The 18,936-nt window shown below is 45.5% G+C and overlaps 1 protein-coding gene across 1 annotated transcript in view; it reads right to left on the bottom strand.

Annotated features, from left to right (window-relative positions):
• The window catches only part of CACNA2D4 (calcium voltage-gated channel auxiliary subunit alpha2delta 4), a 119,892-nt gene extending 103,702 nt beyond the window's left edge, over window positions 1–16,190 (bottom strand). Inside the window, exons 1-6 of the mRNA XM_038577892.1 lie at window positions 16,015–16,190; window positions 12,859–12,940; window positions 11,001–11,117; window positions 10,259–10,318; window positions 8,465–8,627; window positions 7,966–8,097 (exon numbers count right to left, since the gene is read on the bottom strand). Of these exons, the coding sequence (XP_038433820.1) occupies window positions 7,966–8,097; window positions 8,465–8,627; window positions 10,259–10,318; window positions 11,001–11,117; window positions 12,859–12,940; window positions 16,015–16,190 (730 nt within the window). The remainder of the gene's footprint in view (window positions 1–7,965; window positions 8,098–8,464; window positions 8,628–10,258; window positions 10,319–11,000; window positions 11,118–12,858; window positions 12,941–16,014) is intronic.
• Window positions 16,191–18,936: the final 2,746 nt, after the last annotated feature.

Genomic DNA, 18,936 nt, shown 5'->3' with positions numbered 1-18,936 from the left:
AAGACCATGAGGATAGATTAAGGGAAATAAACGACAGCCTGAGGAAGAAAAACCTACGTTTAATTGGGGTTCCCGAGGGCGTCAAAAGGGCCAGAGGGCCAGAATATGTATTTGAACAAATCATAGCTGAAAACTTTCCTAATCTGGGAAGGGAAACAGGCATTCAGATCCAGGAAATAGAGAGATCCCCCTCTAAAATCAATAAAAACCGTCAACACCTCAACATTTAATAATGAAGCTTGCAAATTCCAAAGATAAAGAGAAGATCCTTAAAGCAGCAAGAGACAAGAAATCCCTGACTTTTATGGGGAGGAGTATTAGGGTAACAGCAGACCTCTCCACAGAGACCTGGCAGGCCAGAAAGGGCTGGCAGGATATATTCAGGGTCCTCAATGAGAAGAACATGCAACCAAGAATACTTTATCCAGCAAGGCTCTCATTCAAAATGGAAGGAGAGATAAAGAGCTTCCAAGACAGGCAGGAACTGAAAGAATATGTGACCTCCAAACCAGCTCTGCAAGAAATTTTAAGGGGGACTCTTAAAATTCCCCTTTAAGAGGAAGTCCAGTGGAACAATCCACAAAAACAAGGACTGAATAGATATCATGATGACACTAAACTCATATCTTTCAATAGTAACTCTGAACGTGAACGGGCTTAATGATCCCATCAAAAGGCGCAGGGTGTCAGACTGGAAAAAAAGCAGGACCCATCTATTTGCTGTCTACAAGAGACTCATTTAGGGCTTAGTGGTTTAGCGCTGCCTTCAGCCCGGGGTGTGATCCTGGAGACCCAGGATCGAGTCCCACGTCAGGCTCCCTGCATGGAGCCTGCTTCTCTCTCTGCCTGTGTCTCTGCCTCTCTCTCTCTGTGTGTGTCTCTCATGAATAAATAAATAAAATCTTTTTTTTAAAAAAAGAGACTCATTTTAGACAGAAGGACACCTACAGCCTGAAAATAAAAGGTTGGAGAATCATTTACCATTCAAATGGTCCTCAAAAGAAAGCAGGGGTAGCCATCCTTATATCAGATAAACTAAAATTTACCCCGAAGACTGTAGTGAGAGATGAAGAAGGACACTATATCATACTTAAAGGATCTATCCAAGAAGAGGACTTAACAATCCTCAATATATATGCCCCGAATGTGAGAGCTGCCAAATATATCAATCAATTAATAACCAAAGTTAAGACATACTTAGATAATAATACACTTATACTTGGTGACTTCAATCTAGCACTTTCTATACTCGATAGGTCTTATAAACACAACATCTCCAAAGAAACGAGAGCTTTAAATGATACACTGGACCAGATGGATTTCACAGATATCTACAGAACTTTACATCCAAACTCAACTGAATACACATTCTTCTCAAGTGCACATGGAACTTTCTCCAGAATAGACCACATACTGGGTCACAAATCGAGTCTGAACGATACCAAAAGATTGGGATCATCCCCTGCATATTCTCAGACCATAATGCCTTGAAATTAGAATTAAATCACAAGAAGAAGTTTGGAAGGACCTCAAACACGTGGAGGTTAAGGACCACCCTGCTAAAAGATGAAAGGGTCAACCAGGAAATTAAGGAAGAATTAAAAAGATGCATGGAAACTAATGAGAATGAAGATACAACCGTTCAAAATCTTTGGGATACAGCAAAAGCAGTCCTGAGGGGAAATACATCGCAATACAAGCATCCATTCAAAAACTGGAAAGAACTCAATTACAAAAGCTAACCTTCCACCTAAAGGAGCTAGAGAAAAAACAGCAAATAGATCCTACACCCAGCAGAAGAAGAGAGTTGATAAAGATTCGAGCAGAACTCAATGAAATCGAGACCAGAAGAACGGTGGAACAGATCAACAAAACCAGGAGTTGGTTCTTTGAAAGAATTAATAAGATAGATAAACCATTAGCCAGCCTTATTAAAAATATGAGAGAGAAGACTCAAATTAATAAAATCATGAATAGAAAGGAGAGATCACTACCAACACCAAGGAAATACAAACAATTTTAAAAACATATTCTGAACAGCTATATGCCAATAAATTAGGCAATCTAGAAGAAATGGACGCATTTCTGGAAAGCCACAAACTACCAAAACTGGAACAGGAAGAAATAGAAAACCTGAACAGGCCAATAACCAGGGAGGAAATTGAAGCAGTCATCAAAAACCTCCCAAGACACAAAAGTCCAGGGCCAGATGGCTTCCCTGGGGAATTCTATCAAACCTTTAAAGAAGAAACCATACCTATTCTACTAAAGCTGTTTGGAAAGATAGAAAGAGATGGAGTACTTCCAAATTCGTTCTATGAGGCCAGCATCACCTTAATTCCAAAACCAGACAAAGACCCCACCAAAAAGGAGAATTATAGACCAGTATCCCCGATGAACATGGATGCAAAAATTCTCAACAAGATACTAACCAATAGGATCCAACAGCACATTAAGAAAATTATTCACCATGACCAAGTAGGATTTATCCCCGGGACACAAGGCTGGTTCAACATTCGTAAAACAATCAATGTGATTCATCATATCAGCAAGAGAAAAACCAAGAACCATATGATCCTCTCATTAGATGCAGAGAAAGCATTTGACAAAATACAGCATCCATTCCTGATCAAAACTCTTCAGAGTGTAGGGATAGAGGGAACATTCCTCGACATCTTAAAAGCCATCTATGAAAAGCCCACAGCAAATATCATTCTCAATGGGGAAGCACTGGGAGCCTTTCCCCTAAGATCAGGAACAAGACAGGGATGTCCACTCTCACCACTGCTATTCAACATGGTACTGGAAGTCCTGCCTCACCAATCAGACAACAAAAAGACATTAAAGGCATTCACATTGGCAAAGAAGAAGTCAAACTCTCCCTCTTAGCCAATGACATGATACTCTACATAGAAAACCCAAAATCCTCCACCCCAAGATTGCTAGAACTCATATAGCAATTTGGCAGCGTGGCAGGATACAAAATCAATGCCCAGAAATCAGTGGCATTTCTATACACTAACAATGAGACTGAAGAAAGAGAAATTAAGGAGTCAATCCCATTTACAATTGCACCCAAAAGCATAAGATACCTAGGAATAAACCTTACCAAAGAGGTAAGGGATCTATACCCTAAAAACTATAGAACACTTCTGAAAGAAATTGAGGAAGACACAAAGAGATGGAAAAATATTCCATGCTCATGGATTGGCAGAATTAATATTGTGAAAATGTCAATGTTACCCAGGGCAATTTACACGTTTAATGCAATCCCTATCAAATACTATGGACTTTCTTCAGAGAGTTAGAACAAATTATTTCAAGATTTGTGTGGAATCAGAAAAGACCCCGAATAGCCAGGGGAATTTTAAAAAAGAAAACCATATCTGGGGGCATCACAATGCCAGATTTCAGGTTGTACTACAAAGCTGTGGTCATCAAGACCGTGTGGTCCTGGCACAAAAACAGACACATAGATCAATGGAACAGAATAGAGAACCCAGAAGTGGACCCTCAACTTTATGGTCAACTAATATTCGACAAAGGAGGAAAGACTATCCACTGGAAGAAAGACAGTCTCTTCAATAAATGGTGCTGGGAAAATTGGACATCCACATGCAGAAGAATGAAACTAGACCACTCCCTTGCACCATACACAAAGATAAACTCAAATTGGATGAAAGATCTAAATGTGAGACAAGATTCCATCAAAATCCTAGAGGAGAACACAGGCAACACCCTTTTTGAACTCGGCCACAGTAACTTCTTGCAAGATACATCCACGAAGGCAAAAGAAACAAAAGCAAAAATGAACTATTGGGACTTCATCAAGATAAGAAGCTTTTGCACAGCAAAGGATACAGTCAACAAAACTAAAAGACAACCTACGGAATGGGAGAAGATATTTGCAAATGGCGTATCAGATAAAGGGCTAGTTTCCCAGATCTATAAAGAACTTATTAAACTCAACACCAAAGAAACAAACAATCCAATCATGAAATGGGCAAAAGAAAGAAATCTCACAGAGGAAGACATAGACATGGCCAACATGCACATGAGAAAATGCTCTGCATCACTTGCCATCAGGGAAATACAAATCAAAACCACAATGAGATCCCACCTCACACCAGTGAGAATGGGGAAAATTAACAAGGCAGGAAACCACAAATGTTGGAGAGGATGTGGAGAAAAGGGAACCCTCTTGCACTGTTGGTGGGAATGTGAACTGGTTCAGCCACTAGAAAACTGTGTGGAGGTTCCTCAAAGAGTCAAAAATACATCTGCCCTATGACCTGGCAATTGCACTGTTAGGGATTTATCCCAAAGATACAGATGTGATGAAACACCGGGACACCTGCACCCCGATGTTTCTAGCAGCAATGTCCACAATAGCCAAACTGTGGAAGGAGCCTCGGTGTCCATCGAAAGATGATGGATAAAGAAGATGTGGTTTATGTATACAATGTATACAATGGAATATTCCCCAGCCATTAGAAATGACAAATACCCACCATTTGCTTCGATGTGGATGGAACTGGAAGGTATTGTGCTGAGTGAAATAAGTCAATCGGAGAAGGACAAACATTATATGGTCTCATTCATTTGGGGAATATAAATAATAGTGAAAGGGAATAGAAGGGAAGGGAGGAGAAATGTGTGGGAAATATCAGAAAGGGAGACAGAACATAAAGACTCCTAACTCTGGGAAACGAACTAGGGGTGGTGGAAGGGGAGGAGGGTGGGGGTGGGGTGGGGTGAATGGGTGACGGCCACTGAGGGAGACACTTGACGGGATGAGCACTGGTGTTATTCTGTATGTTGGCAAATTGAACACCAATAAAAATAAATTTATTATTAAAAAAAAAGAAAGAAGAACAACAGATCCAAGGAAATGGTGAAGAGGAGATAAAGTCAGAACTGAAACAGGTGACACAGAGAACTAAGAAGAGAGCAGTTTATGAAGACAAAAGATGATTCCTGAGAAAGACTAACAAAATAGAGAAACGAGTGGTGGAATGATGAAGAAAAAAATAATACTATAAATAAAAAGGGGAAATAATTATAGATACAGAAGAGATTAAAAAGATAATAGAATAAAAGCTTTCTGGAAATAGTTTTGAAAATTAAGACAAAATGGATGGAATCTTAGAAAAAGTATTTTAGCAAAATAAGAAGTAATAGAGAATCTTATTAGTCTTGCAAGTATTAAACATAATGAAATGGTAATTTAAAATTTAAAATCTTCCCATAAAGAAAACATCAGGTCTATATGTTGTTGTTGTTGTTGTTGTTGTTTTAATTTTAAGTTTTTATTTGGGGGAATCTCTGGGTGGCTCGGCGGTTTGGCGCCTGCCTTTGGTCTAGGCATGATCCTGGAGTCCCAGGATCGAGTCCCACATTGGGTTCCCCGCGTGGAGCCTGCTTCTCCCTCTGCCTGTGTCTCTGCCTCTCTCTCTCTCTCTCTGTGCCTCACTCTGCGTCTCTCCTGAATAAGTAAATAAAATCTTTTTTTTAAGATTTAAGGCAGAGAGAGAGAGAGGCAGAGACGGGAGGAGTAGGCTCCTTGCAAGGAGCCCGATATGGAACTCGATCCTGGGACTCCAGGATCATGCGCTGAGTGGAAGGCAGATGCTCAACCACTGAGCCACCCAGGCATCCCAGGTCTATATGGTTTTATAGATGAATCCCTACAAGCTTTCAAGGCAAGAAATCACTCTAACTTATTTAAATGTTTTTAAAAATTGGAAAAAGAGGGAATACTTGCCAGCTTATTCTATGAAGCTAGTATAATTTTGAAAAACAGACAAAGACAGTACCTGAAAAAGAAATTATAAGACCATTTCACTGACCAATGCAAAAAATCCTAAACAAGATACTAGCAAACTAAATCCAGCAATGCATAAAAGACTAATTTGTTATGATTGAGTTAGGTTTTCATAAAAATGTGAAGCTGGGTTAACATTAGAAAAGGCAATAAACAATTATAAGACATAATAGACATTTCACAGAAGAAGAAATACATGCAGCAAATGACATATGAAGAGACATTCAACTTCACAAGTGGAAGAGGAAATGCAATGCCAGACCACAGTGAAGCACCATTTTATACTAAAGTGTTATTATAAAAAATGGTTAACATTTCACAATACCCATGGCTTGAGAAAATGTGGATCAACAGAATCTCTTATTCATGGCTGGTGGGAATATCATTGGTGCCAGCATTTTGGAAAACAATTTTGCACTTTCTTGCCATAGCTGAACAGTTATGAATCTAGCAGTTCCATACCTAGGTATACACCCAAGAGAAGCTCTTACAATATGTCTCAGGACTCATGATAAGAACATTCATAGCAACACTGTTCTTAAAAGTAAAACAAAACAAAACAAAACAAAACAAAAACAGAGAAGAAAAACAAAAATTGCAAACAACCCAGATAGGATGAGGAGGATGAATAAACTGATATATTGGCCCCTAAGAATATGATACAGGAACAAAGATGACAAAGTACAGATATATGTGATGACCCAGATGAATGTCGCTAGTATCATACTGAATGAAAAAGCAAGCTCTGAGAGTCTAAACATAAAACCAGTTTAGTAAATTTCAAAAATGAGTGAAACAAATTAATATATTAAGTGGATGTGTATGTGCATTTGTCAATACGAGATAAGACTAAATAACTAAGCAGACAGCCAAAAAATTCAAAGGGAGGGATAAGTTGAGAGTGCAGGATAGCTATTACCTGGTTAGCTGGGGAGGGTGGGATTTGGGGCAGGTTGGGGTCAAGGGCAGATCAGAGGAGGAGCCTATTAAGTAGATAGAGGTTTGTTAACATTCTAGTTTTTGTATTGGTGATGTATATACAAGTATTCATTATATTATTAAAAAGTTAAAAGTAGAATGAAATAAATAGAGATAGGCCTGCATGGACCCATGGGAACAGCATACCATGATCAAGGATTACGGTCAACCCAACCCTGTCCACTTGAGGGCTGACACATATCTGTAAATGTGGGTATGGGTGTGAGAAATTGCCCCCTTCTTTGCATTGTTTGCCTACAAATTGATATCTCTGGAAGCCCTGATGTGACAAAAATATTTGCAGGAATTCTACCCCGGAGAAGACCCAGGAGGCATGTGAGTTGTCTTCAAGCATTTGAAGGGCTATTACACAGAAGAGGGATGAGCTTGCTCATTGAGGCTCTGGAGAGCAGAAAAAGAACCAGTGACTGGTTGTGGATTGGGACAGAGAAACAAGGGTAGGTTAACAATGGGAACCCTATGGGCTTCTGTGGAGGTTCTGGCTTTTCCAGACTGGGGACACAAAGGATCCCTTTAGGATTTCTCTGATTTCCTGACTTAGAAAAACAGGGCAACCTCAAGACTTTACCGACAGAGTGCTAAAATACAAAAATGGGTTGGAGCAGAATGCAAACCTTGTGGTAGATGTTTCTGTTTCCTATTTTTATTGATGGGCAAGGGAGCTTTCCCATGTCACCTATTAAGGTGGCCACTAATCACATACTAATCTGTGACACTTTCTGCATTGCTGTTGAGCACTTCAAGTGAGTATACTCTATTTCTCTAATTAGGATATAAACTTCTTAAGATCAAGACTTGTTTTATCTTACTTTGCATTTTCCATAGTGCTTTTCATGGGACAAGAGTTTAATGTGGGCATTTTGGGGCTGGTTACCATGGTATTTGATAGTTTTATTTATTTATTTATTTATTTTTTGTTTGATAGTTTTATTCATTCATTCATTCATTCATTCATTTATCAGCTATTTATTGTAAATGTGCTTAACATGTTGTGAAGTGTCAAAATGTGGGTTGGAGATGCTTTCAGTTAGATGCTTTCCATTCACTGGGGGTCTGAGTGCCAGAGTCCATCTTCAATGCCTCAATTGCCTTATTCCCAGAAAAGCCCAGAAGACCATGGAGATGCCTCCCAAAGTCCCTACCTGGATAGATTCTGAAGAATCCAGTGGAGCTGCCAAAATATTGCCAGGTCAGTGTTGGGTCTCTCTGGAAGTTCTCCACAAAAACAGGGTTCAAGGCTTCAGACATGTAGACTCCATTTAAAATGTCTGGGTCTAAAGGGAGAGATTATAGAAGGAACTACTGGGGAAACTAAGTCAGAAGCAACAATGACCAGTTCTTCACCCACTGAACACACACACATAGCCCAACCTGCAGTGATTTTGTTTATAATTGCCTATTATGCTGCACTTGGAACCACACTCACACACTCCATTCCAGTAACACTGATTTTTCTCCCAGCCCTGACTTGTGTAGAATCCTTTTACTTGTTCTCCTCAGTCAAGGAGGTTGGAGAATCCATTTACACTCTGCAGGGCTTCTCAGGAAAATGGAAGCAAAGCATTAAAATGCACAGTACCACCTAGCAAGCACAAACTGTTCAGAAAGAGTGCCAAGTCACAGGGTGAGTCGGGGAGCTACCTTTGTTGTACACATTAGTGGGCAGCTGCACGCTGCTGATGGAGGTGTTCACCATCAGGTTGCTGAAGTGAGCATTGGACTCGAGGACAAACTCAGCCCCCAGCTCCACATAGTCACCATTCTCATCCTTCTCGTTGATCAGGACAGAATTGTAGTAGTTAAACTAGGGGCAGACAGGAACAAGTAGGGTAGCCGGTGTGGACACAAGAGACCCACAGGGTGAGAGAGAGAAAGAGAAATGGTGCAGGTCAGAGGAGTCTGACATGAGAGACAGGGTCAGACACACTGACAGCATCCAGACCAGCAACATTTATGAACAATTCAGGCAGTAATCTGCACCACACATACAGACAGTACATATCCAGATATTGGAGTTCTTGGTTGATTCAAATGTTTTTTATATATAAATTGTCTAGATGATTGCTTCAGTTCCCCACTCTGTTGAGCATGTGTGTGTATGACTCGATGAGAGCCAGAGACAGGCAGCCAGAAATCCAAGGTGAGGTAGAGACAGTGACAGCCTCATGGGTACCATCGATTTTTTTCCAGTGTGGGGAGGTTCCTAGGGACCTGGAATGGCCCTGAAAGGTGAGACTTCTCTCTTTAAGAAAAATCCTGCAAGGATGCCTGGATGGCTCAGCCACTGAGTGTCTGCCTGCAGCTCAGGGCATGATTCTGGAGTTCCAGGATTGAGTCCCACATTGGGCTCCCGGCAAGGAGCCTGCCTCTTCCTCTGCCACATCTCTGCCTCTCTCTCTCTCTCTCTCTCTGTGTCTCTCATGAATAAATAAATAAAATCTTTAAAAAAAAGAAAAAAGAAAAAGAAGCAGCATGCAGCCTGGGCCTGAGGCAGCACCAGTGGGTGCCCCCCTCCCGTACCCTCTGAGGAGCTACCAGCGTGTTCTCTGGTACTAACATGCAGTGTTGGAGGGTCCACTTGGATTACCACACTTAGGGCCATAATCAGACCCTCTTCCACCCTCCCTCCACACCTGGTTCAAATCTTGAACAGCCCCCTTAGGGCACCCCTATGTTCCACCCCAGGCCACAACTCTGCCGACAGCAAGAGCTTTCTACATACAGCACATATCCAGCTGTGTCCCTCCCCTGCTCAAATCCTTCAATATGTGCCATTCCAGGCTGAGTTGAGGCCAGATTTCTATCTGTCTATAGTCACTTTCTACCTCACGATCCCCTGGACATACAGAGCTGACCATTAGCAATCTCATCAATCTATTGTTTTCCTATTTCAGTGTCTTTTCTTTTCTGTCAGCTTCTCCATGCCTTTCCTGCTCAGATTCCCCTCAGCCCAAGGCTGGCCCTAATGCCATCCTGTCTGCAGGGGTTTCTGAGCCTCTGCCCCTTCTCTTCTGTGTTCTTGTAAACAGAGTTATATCAACTCTCATGGACCTGTTACATGCCTTATGCTAGAGGTATTTAGTCTATGAGCTTCTTGACTTTTCATCTTTGCAGAAGCTAGCGCACTGTGGTTGGGCAATAAATGTTTGTAGAATGGGTGGCTTGCCACTCTGTCCCCTGCCCCACCCCCCTCCAAGTCTTGATAGTTGTCTCTCCTACCTGGTCCATAAATCTCTTCTCAAAAGACTGAATGGATTTCAGAATCAAACTATAATAGGTTCATACAAATCCTGTGCACAATAAAAGACAATTCTGGCCTTCCCCTCTACTCCACCCCTCCATATCTTGTGTTCAGGTGACCCTGGCCCTTGGTGGGGGTTGGGCCGTTGGTCATTATACCCTCCCAGCAGCAGCTCTGGAAGCAGGAGGACTCACCACCAGCGACTCATTGAATTCATGGTTCAGGTCAGCCTCCTCAGCAGCCTCTACCAGATTCTGCAGGAAGGGAACATGAAAGGGAGAATGAATAGGCAAAACAAGACCAGCAGGTCTTCAAAAATTTCTACTGCTCAGAATATACCCAAGAGAGACACCTGGGTGGCTTGGCAGTTGAGCGTCTGCCTTCCACCCAGGTCATGATCCTGGAGTCTGGGGATCGAGTCCCACATCAGGTTCCCTGCATGGAGCCTGCTTCTCCCTCTGCCTGTGTCTCTGCCTCTCTCTCTCTCTCTCTCTCTCTGTTTCTTATGAATAAATGAATAAAATCTTAAAAAAAAAAAAAAGAATATACCCAAGAGAGCTGAAAAGAGGTACTCAAACACTAATTTGTGTACAATTGTTTACAGCAACACTACTCAACAATGGCCAAAAGGTAGATGTATATTACTCAGTGAAAGAAGCCAGTCTGAAAAGGCTACATCCTGCATCCCATGACATTCTGGAAAAGGCAAAGCTATGGAAACAGTAAAAAGATCAGTGGTAGCCAGAGTTTTGTGGGGAGAGAGGGATGAATAGCCAGGAAACAGTATTTTTTAGGGCAGTGAACTTATGTATGATCTATAATGGTAGATGCATGTGTCAAAACCTATAGACTGTACCACACTAAGAGTGAACCCTAATGTGTTGCGGGACCTGGGGCGGAAGCCCCTCCCCTGACAAATCACAGAACCTAGAGTACCTTGACAGCCTCTACTTTCCTGCGCAGCATGGCTTCCATGTCCTCTGAGAACTTCTTCACCAGCTCTAAGCCATCCACCTCCATGATATTCAGACTGGGCTCCACATCCTTGTATTTCTGTGCAAGGAAAGTGGGAGAGATGGGCACCTGTTGTCTTATACATGATTGCATGTGGCCTCCATCCCCTCAACTACTTCATTCACATCTGTGAAGTCCTGTTGACTCAACTAGAGGCAAGGACAGATCCTCCTCTTCTTGTATAATCTCCCCCACTAACATTAATAGCTGCCTCTTATCAAAGTTCTCTCTGTTCCAGGAACTCTGGACACACAGAGGTTAATATCCTTAAAAGGGATAGACTGAGGCTCAGAGAGGTCAACAAACTTGACCAAGGTCACACAGCCAGTGAACAGAAGACCTGGGATGGCCCAGGTCTCCCCGATTTCCAACTTCTTTATGGTGCCTCTCTGGGGCTGCTCACAGGGTCTATGAGCTATCAGTTCATCTTTCTGTGATTCCCCATGGTATCAGCCCTGCTGATGCGTGCCCCTGCCCACACCCATGTGAATTGTAACGCTCACTGCCTGGGCAAAGCTTAGCAGCAGCTGCAAGTATTCACAGGAGATATAAACTCTCAGCTACTGTGTGTCACTAATGTCTAATGACCTCATGTGGCAACCTAGTGGCTCTGTGACCTCAGGCGAGTTACTTGGTAAACTCAACTATGAGATGTGGCATTTGCATGGCTTAAGAGCACACTCTAGAATGCTTTTACTGAAAATGGCCATGTCATCACAGCGATGTCGTTCTCACCCAGCATTGGAGGGCACAAATGAGAAAATCAAACGACATGGTGCTTTATAGGGTGGAAGCTCCACGTGGGTCGGAAGTGGGTTCAGGCTGTCATTGCTGCAGCCGCCTGCAGGGGCCGTGGGACCGGAAGCCGCTCACGCTGGCCCTGTTACTGCCTCCAGCCCCTGTGGCCCGAGGAAGGGGTGCAGTGTGGTCCCGGGCAGGCATAAAAGCCTGAGCTTTGCTCTTAGCAACATTTAGAAAATGGTGAAGATTGTACTCGCTTCATGAAATAGTGGTGAGAATGAAATTGTGAATGTAAGACTCTTAGCAAATGGTAATAATAGAGAATGGCAGGCCATTATTAAAACCGGTCTGCGAGTTACAAATATCAGAGAAAATGAGGTTGTTTATAATCCAGTGAGAGGACAGGCTCAGTGTCAATCTGCAATAAGGCAATTAATCAATAAAGGCGAGGCGGAGCTGGTGCATCGACCGCCCTGTCCACAAGGCCCTGCTTCCTGCCCAGGAGCCAGGGTCACTAGACCTCGGCTAGGGCTCCCTGTGGGCGTCCTCCAGGGTAGGGCATGGCTGGAGGTCCTGAGATAAGGAAAGTGAGTGGGAGGCTCACTCTACTACCAGCCAAGCAGCTCCCACAGGGTGCTTACCTCCTTCACCTTCCTCCCCATCCCCGTTCACAGATGTTAGGTCTGCAGCCCACTCTGCTCACACCTGCCCCCTCTCCCTTTATCCTTCACAGAACCCTCCAAATAAATCTCTTGCCCATCTAATTCCATCTTGGCATCAGCTTCTGGAAGATCTGAGCTGACACTCTGCTCTTGGCCACTCCACCGTACTGCCCCCACTGACTTGCTCTGTGACTTGGGCAAATCCCTGGGCCTTAAGTTTCCCCATCTGAAAATGAGGAGAATGGATTAGATGATCTCTAAGACCCCTTACAGCATGGACACTTAGGAATTAGAGGACTCTGCTTCACTACCAGGAGGAAGTCCCTGGCTGCCTGCTTCCTCACCACCCTGTGAGTCCCTGGAAGAGGGTTACTGACCTTCTGCAGCAGGAGAGAGCCTGAGTACTTGGTCACAGTGTTATACAGGTCCCTGCCGAATGTGTCTGCCCATAGCTTCACTCTGCCGGGCAACGAAAGTACGTGTTTATACACATGCACACACACATGCACATAGAAAACAACTATGTACACACACAGACACCCATTGAGACACACAGAGTCACACATAATATCTAGAGATGCACATATATACATGGATGCACCATCCCTCCTGATTGGGACAGGAGATCAAGAGGACCCTTCGAGGGCTCAGCGGCTGCCCTAAGGGGGCAGGGCAGATGAGCAGGGAAGCAAAGCTTGACCTCAAGCTCCCAAGGGTTCTGATTTGTGAGGGGGGAATGGAAAGGAGAGAAGGGGAAGAGCCTGTGGACAGGCTCAGGCCTGGGTGGGGAGTACCCAGAGGATGGAAACAGGAACTGCTTGACCCTACTGAAACTTCTCAATGGCTCTTCAGGGTGTCCTGCTCAAGGTCACTACTGGCTACCAAAACCTCAGTTGAAACTTCAGAGGGGACACGAGGCTGGGGCAGAGGAAGAGGCTCTGAGCTGCTTCTGTGGAGGCGAGAGCAGGCCAGGCAGGGAGGACGTGAGGAGGCCACTCCTTACCCTGGGTGCAGGTAGCCTCATGGAGAAGCCCTGACCTCTCTCATCGGTCCCTGGAAATGCATCAAGATCCTGCCACCTGGGCAGGCTGGTGGTGTCCTGGGATGAGTACACAGGACCTCATCTGAGCATCTCCAGATAGAGCAAAATGAGCTTGTCCACATAATCCTGTCAAGGTTGCATTCATGTAGTCACTCAACCAATAATTACTGAGGTCCTACTATGTGCCAATTATTGTATATAGCACTGGAGCCACATCATAGTCCTTGCCTTTGTAAAACCCTCAGTTAGAGGGCTACTCCTCCACAAACAGATAGCATAATACGTGTTTGCAGGTGAAGGGGTGCCAACAAAGTTTGGGGAGGGGTAGTGGTGGTGCCAGGAGACTTCTTGGGACAAGTGGGATCTGAGTTTTGTGTTAGAAGTTTGGGAGAGTTGTGCCTGCCAAAGAGATCTGGAAGAGATTTCCAGGCAGAGAGTATAGAAGAGCTTGGAGGAGTCAGAAATGACTTCAGATTTCCAGGTTGGGTGGTTGAGCTGATGATGGTATTATTGAATAAAACTAAGAATCTCAGGAAGATTGAGAGGAAAAAGTTGGAGGGTGGAAGGTATCTAGTGTCTCTTGGATTATGTAGAATGCGAGGTTCTTGTTGCAGGCCTACTGAGTGCTATAGGGCAGGTTGTGCACTGTGCAACTCCAGAAGGGACCAATTGCATTATATCTTGAAAGACACACACACTTGAATTTAAAACCTCACGTGATGTTCAGGAAGAGCTGTCCATAGGCAAAGCATACGTGAGTCTAGCAAGTAGAAGCAAGGCTGAGGGTCATTAGTACATAGGTGAGAGTTGAAATTCTGAAGGTAGATGAGCTCTCAAGGAGAGTGTGTAGCATGAGGAGAGCTGTGAGTGGAGGATAAACCCTGGGGAACACCAATCTCAGGAGGCAGGCAGAGGGAAAGGATTGCTTGAGGAGAACAGAAGGTTAATTCAGGGACCCAAGGAGACCCAGGAGGGTGCATTGTTATGGAAGCTGAGGCATGGAGATAAAAAAAAAAAAAAGGGAGTCTAGGGAGATGAGGCCAGGGGTGTCTAGTGGATCGGGTGAGGGAGGAAATCTTTGGAGGTCTTGGAGGGAGTGAATTTGGGAGGGCAGTAGAAGCCTGGGCAGCTGGTGGAGGCTGAGAGCTGCATGGGAAGGGAGGGCATGGCTAGGCACAAGGGAGAGGCAGTCATTGGTGTAGACGTGACCGAGAAGGATTGAGCAAGGGCGAGGGGACGGCTGGCTCCAGGGGAGAGGGCGGGCATAGGGGCGGGTAGGTTTGAGGCCATTAATCTCCGCCAGCTGTCGGGGTTTCTCCTTAGATGGTCCAGTCTGGTTCTCCACAACAAAGGCCTGGATCCCAGCCCCCTTGACTCAGCACTCAGCCTATTCCTGGCCTTCTCCTTTTCCTGCTAATCCATGTCTGTTCTGGGGGTGGAAAAGTATTCTCAACATCTCCCTCAGCAACAGTTAGTCTTAGAGTCCAGTGGTGGGGGAAGCCCAGGTCAGGCTGAGCGGAGTTTAAATAGCAGCACTTCCATTTCCGGCCTACGTGAACCTGGGCAGGTCACCTAACGGCTCTGAGCTTGTTTGCTCAACTGCACAGCACGGTGCACAGCAGAGGTTCTACAACCCAACGTAGGCAGTGCTGCTGAAATCCACTGCTCCACAAAGCCACACACAGCATGCATTGCTCAGCCTCCGGGTCCCCACTTCTGTTAAGACGTTAGGTTGACAGGTGGCTCTGGGAGCCTGACTCTCATACTGGACTCGAGCGTCTTGGACTTAGGTATGGCCTGAGCGAGCTGCCCCCTTTATTCTAGGGTGTCTGCCCCCCACATATATCAGGCATTTCTTTAATGGGACTGCCAGAGCAAAAGCCTGAACAACAGACACTCCCAGGGAGGTCACGCACCGATTAAACTTTATACTAAAGTGTAAATGACTGACAGCAGATTTTTTTTTCCTGGAGCTGGTCTGAGTGACAGGGGGCCTGGAAGGAGGCAGAAAGGAAAGACTAATATGACCAAAGTCTGATTTTACTCAAACTTACTGCATGAGCCAGTTTAAAACTACTTTACCCTCTCAGGGTGTCAAATTTCCTCACAAGTCCTTGATGAGCCGTGGTGATCATTTTGAGCCAGCCCAGCTCCCACTGCCAGTGGCCTAATCACAGCGATTATCCTGGAAGGAGCATCCCTCCGGCCTGCAGGTGCTCGAGGTGTGCTGCTTGCCATCCTGAGGAGGCAGAGCCCTCGTGATCGCTGTGCCTGAAACCCTTGGGTGTCTGAGGGGTGGCAGGAGGGGCTCCAGAACGGGAGTCAGGTGGGGAGAAGGGGGGCAGCAGGCAGTGCAAGCCCTGAGGGGAGAGCTCTGAGGGAGGCCGGAGGTCAGGGGTAGGACCTGCGGGTCAAGGATGGAGCTCTCCAGGGGGAAGGAGGGGAAGACAGGGCCAGAGGAGTTTAGGGGGGCGCTGAAATTGATGCTTACGTTTCCAGAGGAATCTTGGTCTGCCCACGTGTGGGGGACAAGGAGGTGCTGCAGAGCAGCAGGCACAGGATGACTGCAGTCTTCTGCAGGGAGACGCAGGCCGCTGGCCCCTGGCAGCAGGGCCTCCCACCATGGGGGGTGCTGGTGTCTAGGTGGAACCCCAGGAGTCCCCGCATGGTGTCTTCACTGGGCTCAGCGTGAAGGGAGGGAGAGAAGAGGGCAGCCTCTGACCATCAGCTCCGTCCACTCGTCCCCCAGGTCCTTGGGATGTCCCCAGGCCTTCTGCCTTCCGAGTCCTGGCCAGCCTGGGGTTCCCCAGCTTTCAGTCTGGTTTTGGCTGTGATGGTTGGCGGGGACCGGGGCTTCTCTGTGCCCTGAAGAGAGCTGTGCATAGAGGAGCCACCCCACCTGACCAGCAGGCTCCAGGAGGGCCTGGTGGCTGGGGTGGGGGATGGGGACGGTCGTGACAAAACCATTAATCCACTGGCCTCTCCTCTAATCCGCTGCCTGACAGCAGGGAGGATGAAGTGCAGAAGTGACCTCAGCAGGATTACCCTGATTCCAGAGGACAGGGCTCCGTTCATTTCATTAGGGGTCAGAGCACAACCTCATACCTTAAAGAGGCAGACTCAATCCTGTAGACTTGTTCCTTCTGGACCCAAGGGGAGGAGTGACACTGATCCGAAAACAACAGGAGACATTTGTCCAGCACTCCTGCTTACCAGGAGATGTAATAAATTGGCGTGTTAAACCCCAGAGTCGTCCTGGGAGGTCAGTGTCACCATCCCTGTTTTCAGGGGGCCCTTGAGGGAGGCTAGGTGACCGAGTTGGGACTCATGTCTCCAAGTCTGCTGCCTTTGATGAATTCCTCGATAATGTCAACACCCTCTGGCCCCCACAGCCCGCACATGCTGGGGCACGTATTTGCTGGGAAGCTGGACGCCAACCCCCGTCCCCCCGAATGTTTCTGTAATACACGCTAAAGTAAGATAATCCAACTACAAGCGACTTCTCTGTCTTGGTGATGTTTGAGTGCCTGTGGGCATTTTGGGGATCCAGCTAAATTGAATTGGGGTAACAGTTAATTTGAGCTTAGCGGGAGATATTTCTGTAGCTCACTGCCACTTCCTTGCCTAGACAAGTTATCTGCAAGCATCTGGGTGTGGGAATGGCTTCCAGGAACACTCGGATTACTGCCAGGGCCAGCCCTACTCATCAGGACAGGGGTAGCCTTCGGTTGTCGCGGGGTGAATGTCCCACAGCACCCCCTGTTGGGAGCATGTGGGAGGGCAAGGAAGAATGCGGTTTGGAGCACACTGAGCCAGAAATTAGTTGGGCAGATTCTTCTGAAGAGGAGACCAGTAATATCACCAGCAGAGGCTGTGGTTCTGATCGAGGCCCGGCCAACACAGTTCTCTCGTGTTAGGAAAGTAGTTCATGTTGAATGTATGTAATTACAAACACGTCTTATGTTTTCTTCTCTTTTGATGGGGATTACACAAAACAGAACCTGGCCACAATCCTTGGGTCTGTGGTCCGGTCTGATAGTGGTGCCACCTGAGCACAGCATGGGAAGTCTTAGGGTGCACGGATGTGGATCAGAGTGCCTCTCAGGGTATCTGATGATGTCCTGATGAAATCTGCTGCTTCCAGCGAAATGGCACACGGATTGCCACCAACGCAGAGAAATGCCTGAAGAAGCAAGTGTTCCTAGTGACAAAACTCCTACACGTAGTCATCAATAAGTCAGTGTGTAGCATCAGAGTAATCTGGTTGCATGATTATTTGGTCAATTTAATGTGGCAGCAACTTTTTATATGCATTTGAATTGTTCCTGTGAATGCCTAATCTCAGATGAGTTTTCCATCTTTTTTGGATTACAAATCATAGCAAATTTAGAAAAAAAGTGCTACACGGGCATATGGGGCCATTAATAAGAAGAATCTGTAATTTTCTAGGTTTTATGATTTTTGTGGTATTCATCACCTTAAAATGTATTATTTTGAGCGATTTTTATCCTAAATATTCATTTTATGTCTACTTTTATATTTATAATTTGTATTCCTTTTCTACTGCAAATAACCACCCCCAAATTATGCAAGCTTCTGACCCCACAGAACTTGGCCCCTCACCCCCTTTCTGGCATCTGCTCATTGAAGGCTCTGACTGCCTCCAGCTGCTTTGAAAGAAAACTCTACCTGTGCTCATATTGCTCATTTCACAGATGCAGTAGTGGCCTGGACCCCACCCAGCCCTTCAGACTTGTTGGGAAAGACCTTGAGTTCTTGTAAAGGAAAACACTTGTGTTCTAATGGTGAGTAATGTGATGTCTTTTGAAAGACCTGCTAAGGTAGTTCACCCTACAAGTGCCTAATCAGCTGTCCTGAGAGAAACACCTTTTAAATGACTCTGAAGGGATGCCTGGGTGGCTCAGAGGTTGAGCTTCTGCCTTCGGCTCAGGACATGATCCTAGTCCGGGGATTGAGTCCTGTATCGGGCTCCCTGTGAGGAGCCTGCTTCTCTCTCTGCCTGAGTCTCTGCCTCTCTCTGTGTGTGTCTCATGAATAAATAAATAAAATCTTTAAAAAATGACTCTGAAATATATTGCTTTGTGTGCATTGTTACTCTGACACCCTTTGGGTCATTAGGACCATGGACCAGAGGTATGCTGTGGCTGTTGTGACATATTAGGGATTGTGGTGGGGGCAGGGAACATGGGGGAGGGCAGAGGACTTCAAGAGCCCAGGAACTTCAGATAAGGGATTTCTTAGCAGGAAGAAAATGAAGTGTGGAAGCAGAGCATAGAGCTGAGGGAATGATCAAGCTTTAAGCTAGGTCTTGCTGGGAAACTCAGAACCTACAGAGACTCATCCTTTAGCTGGACACTGGGATAGAGCTTCCCTAGCTTCCCTCCTGCCAGCT

The sequence above is a fragment of the Canis lupus genome, chromosome 27 (genome assembly GCF_011100685.1).
Source record: "Canis lupus familiaris isolate Mischka breed German Shepherd chromosome 27, alternate assembly UU_Cfam_GSD_1.0, whole genome shotgun sequence".
Taxonomy (NCBI): Eukaryota; Metazoa; Chordata; class Mammalia; order Carnivora; family Canidae; genus Canis; species Canis lupus.
The sequence above is the reverse complement of the archived record's forward strand: the minus strand, read 5'-3'. Positions and strand labels throughout refer to the sequence as shown.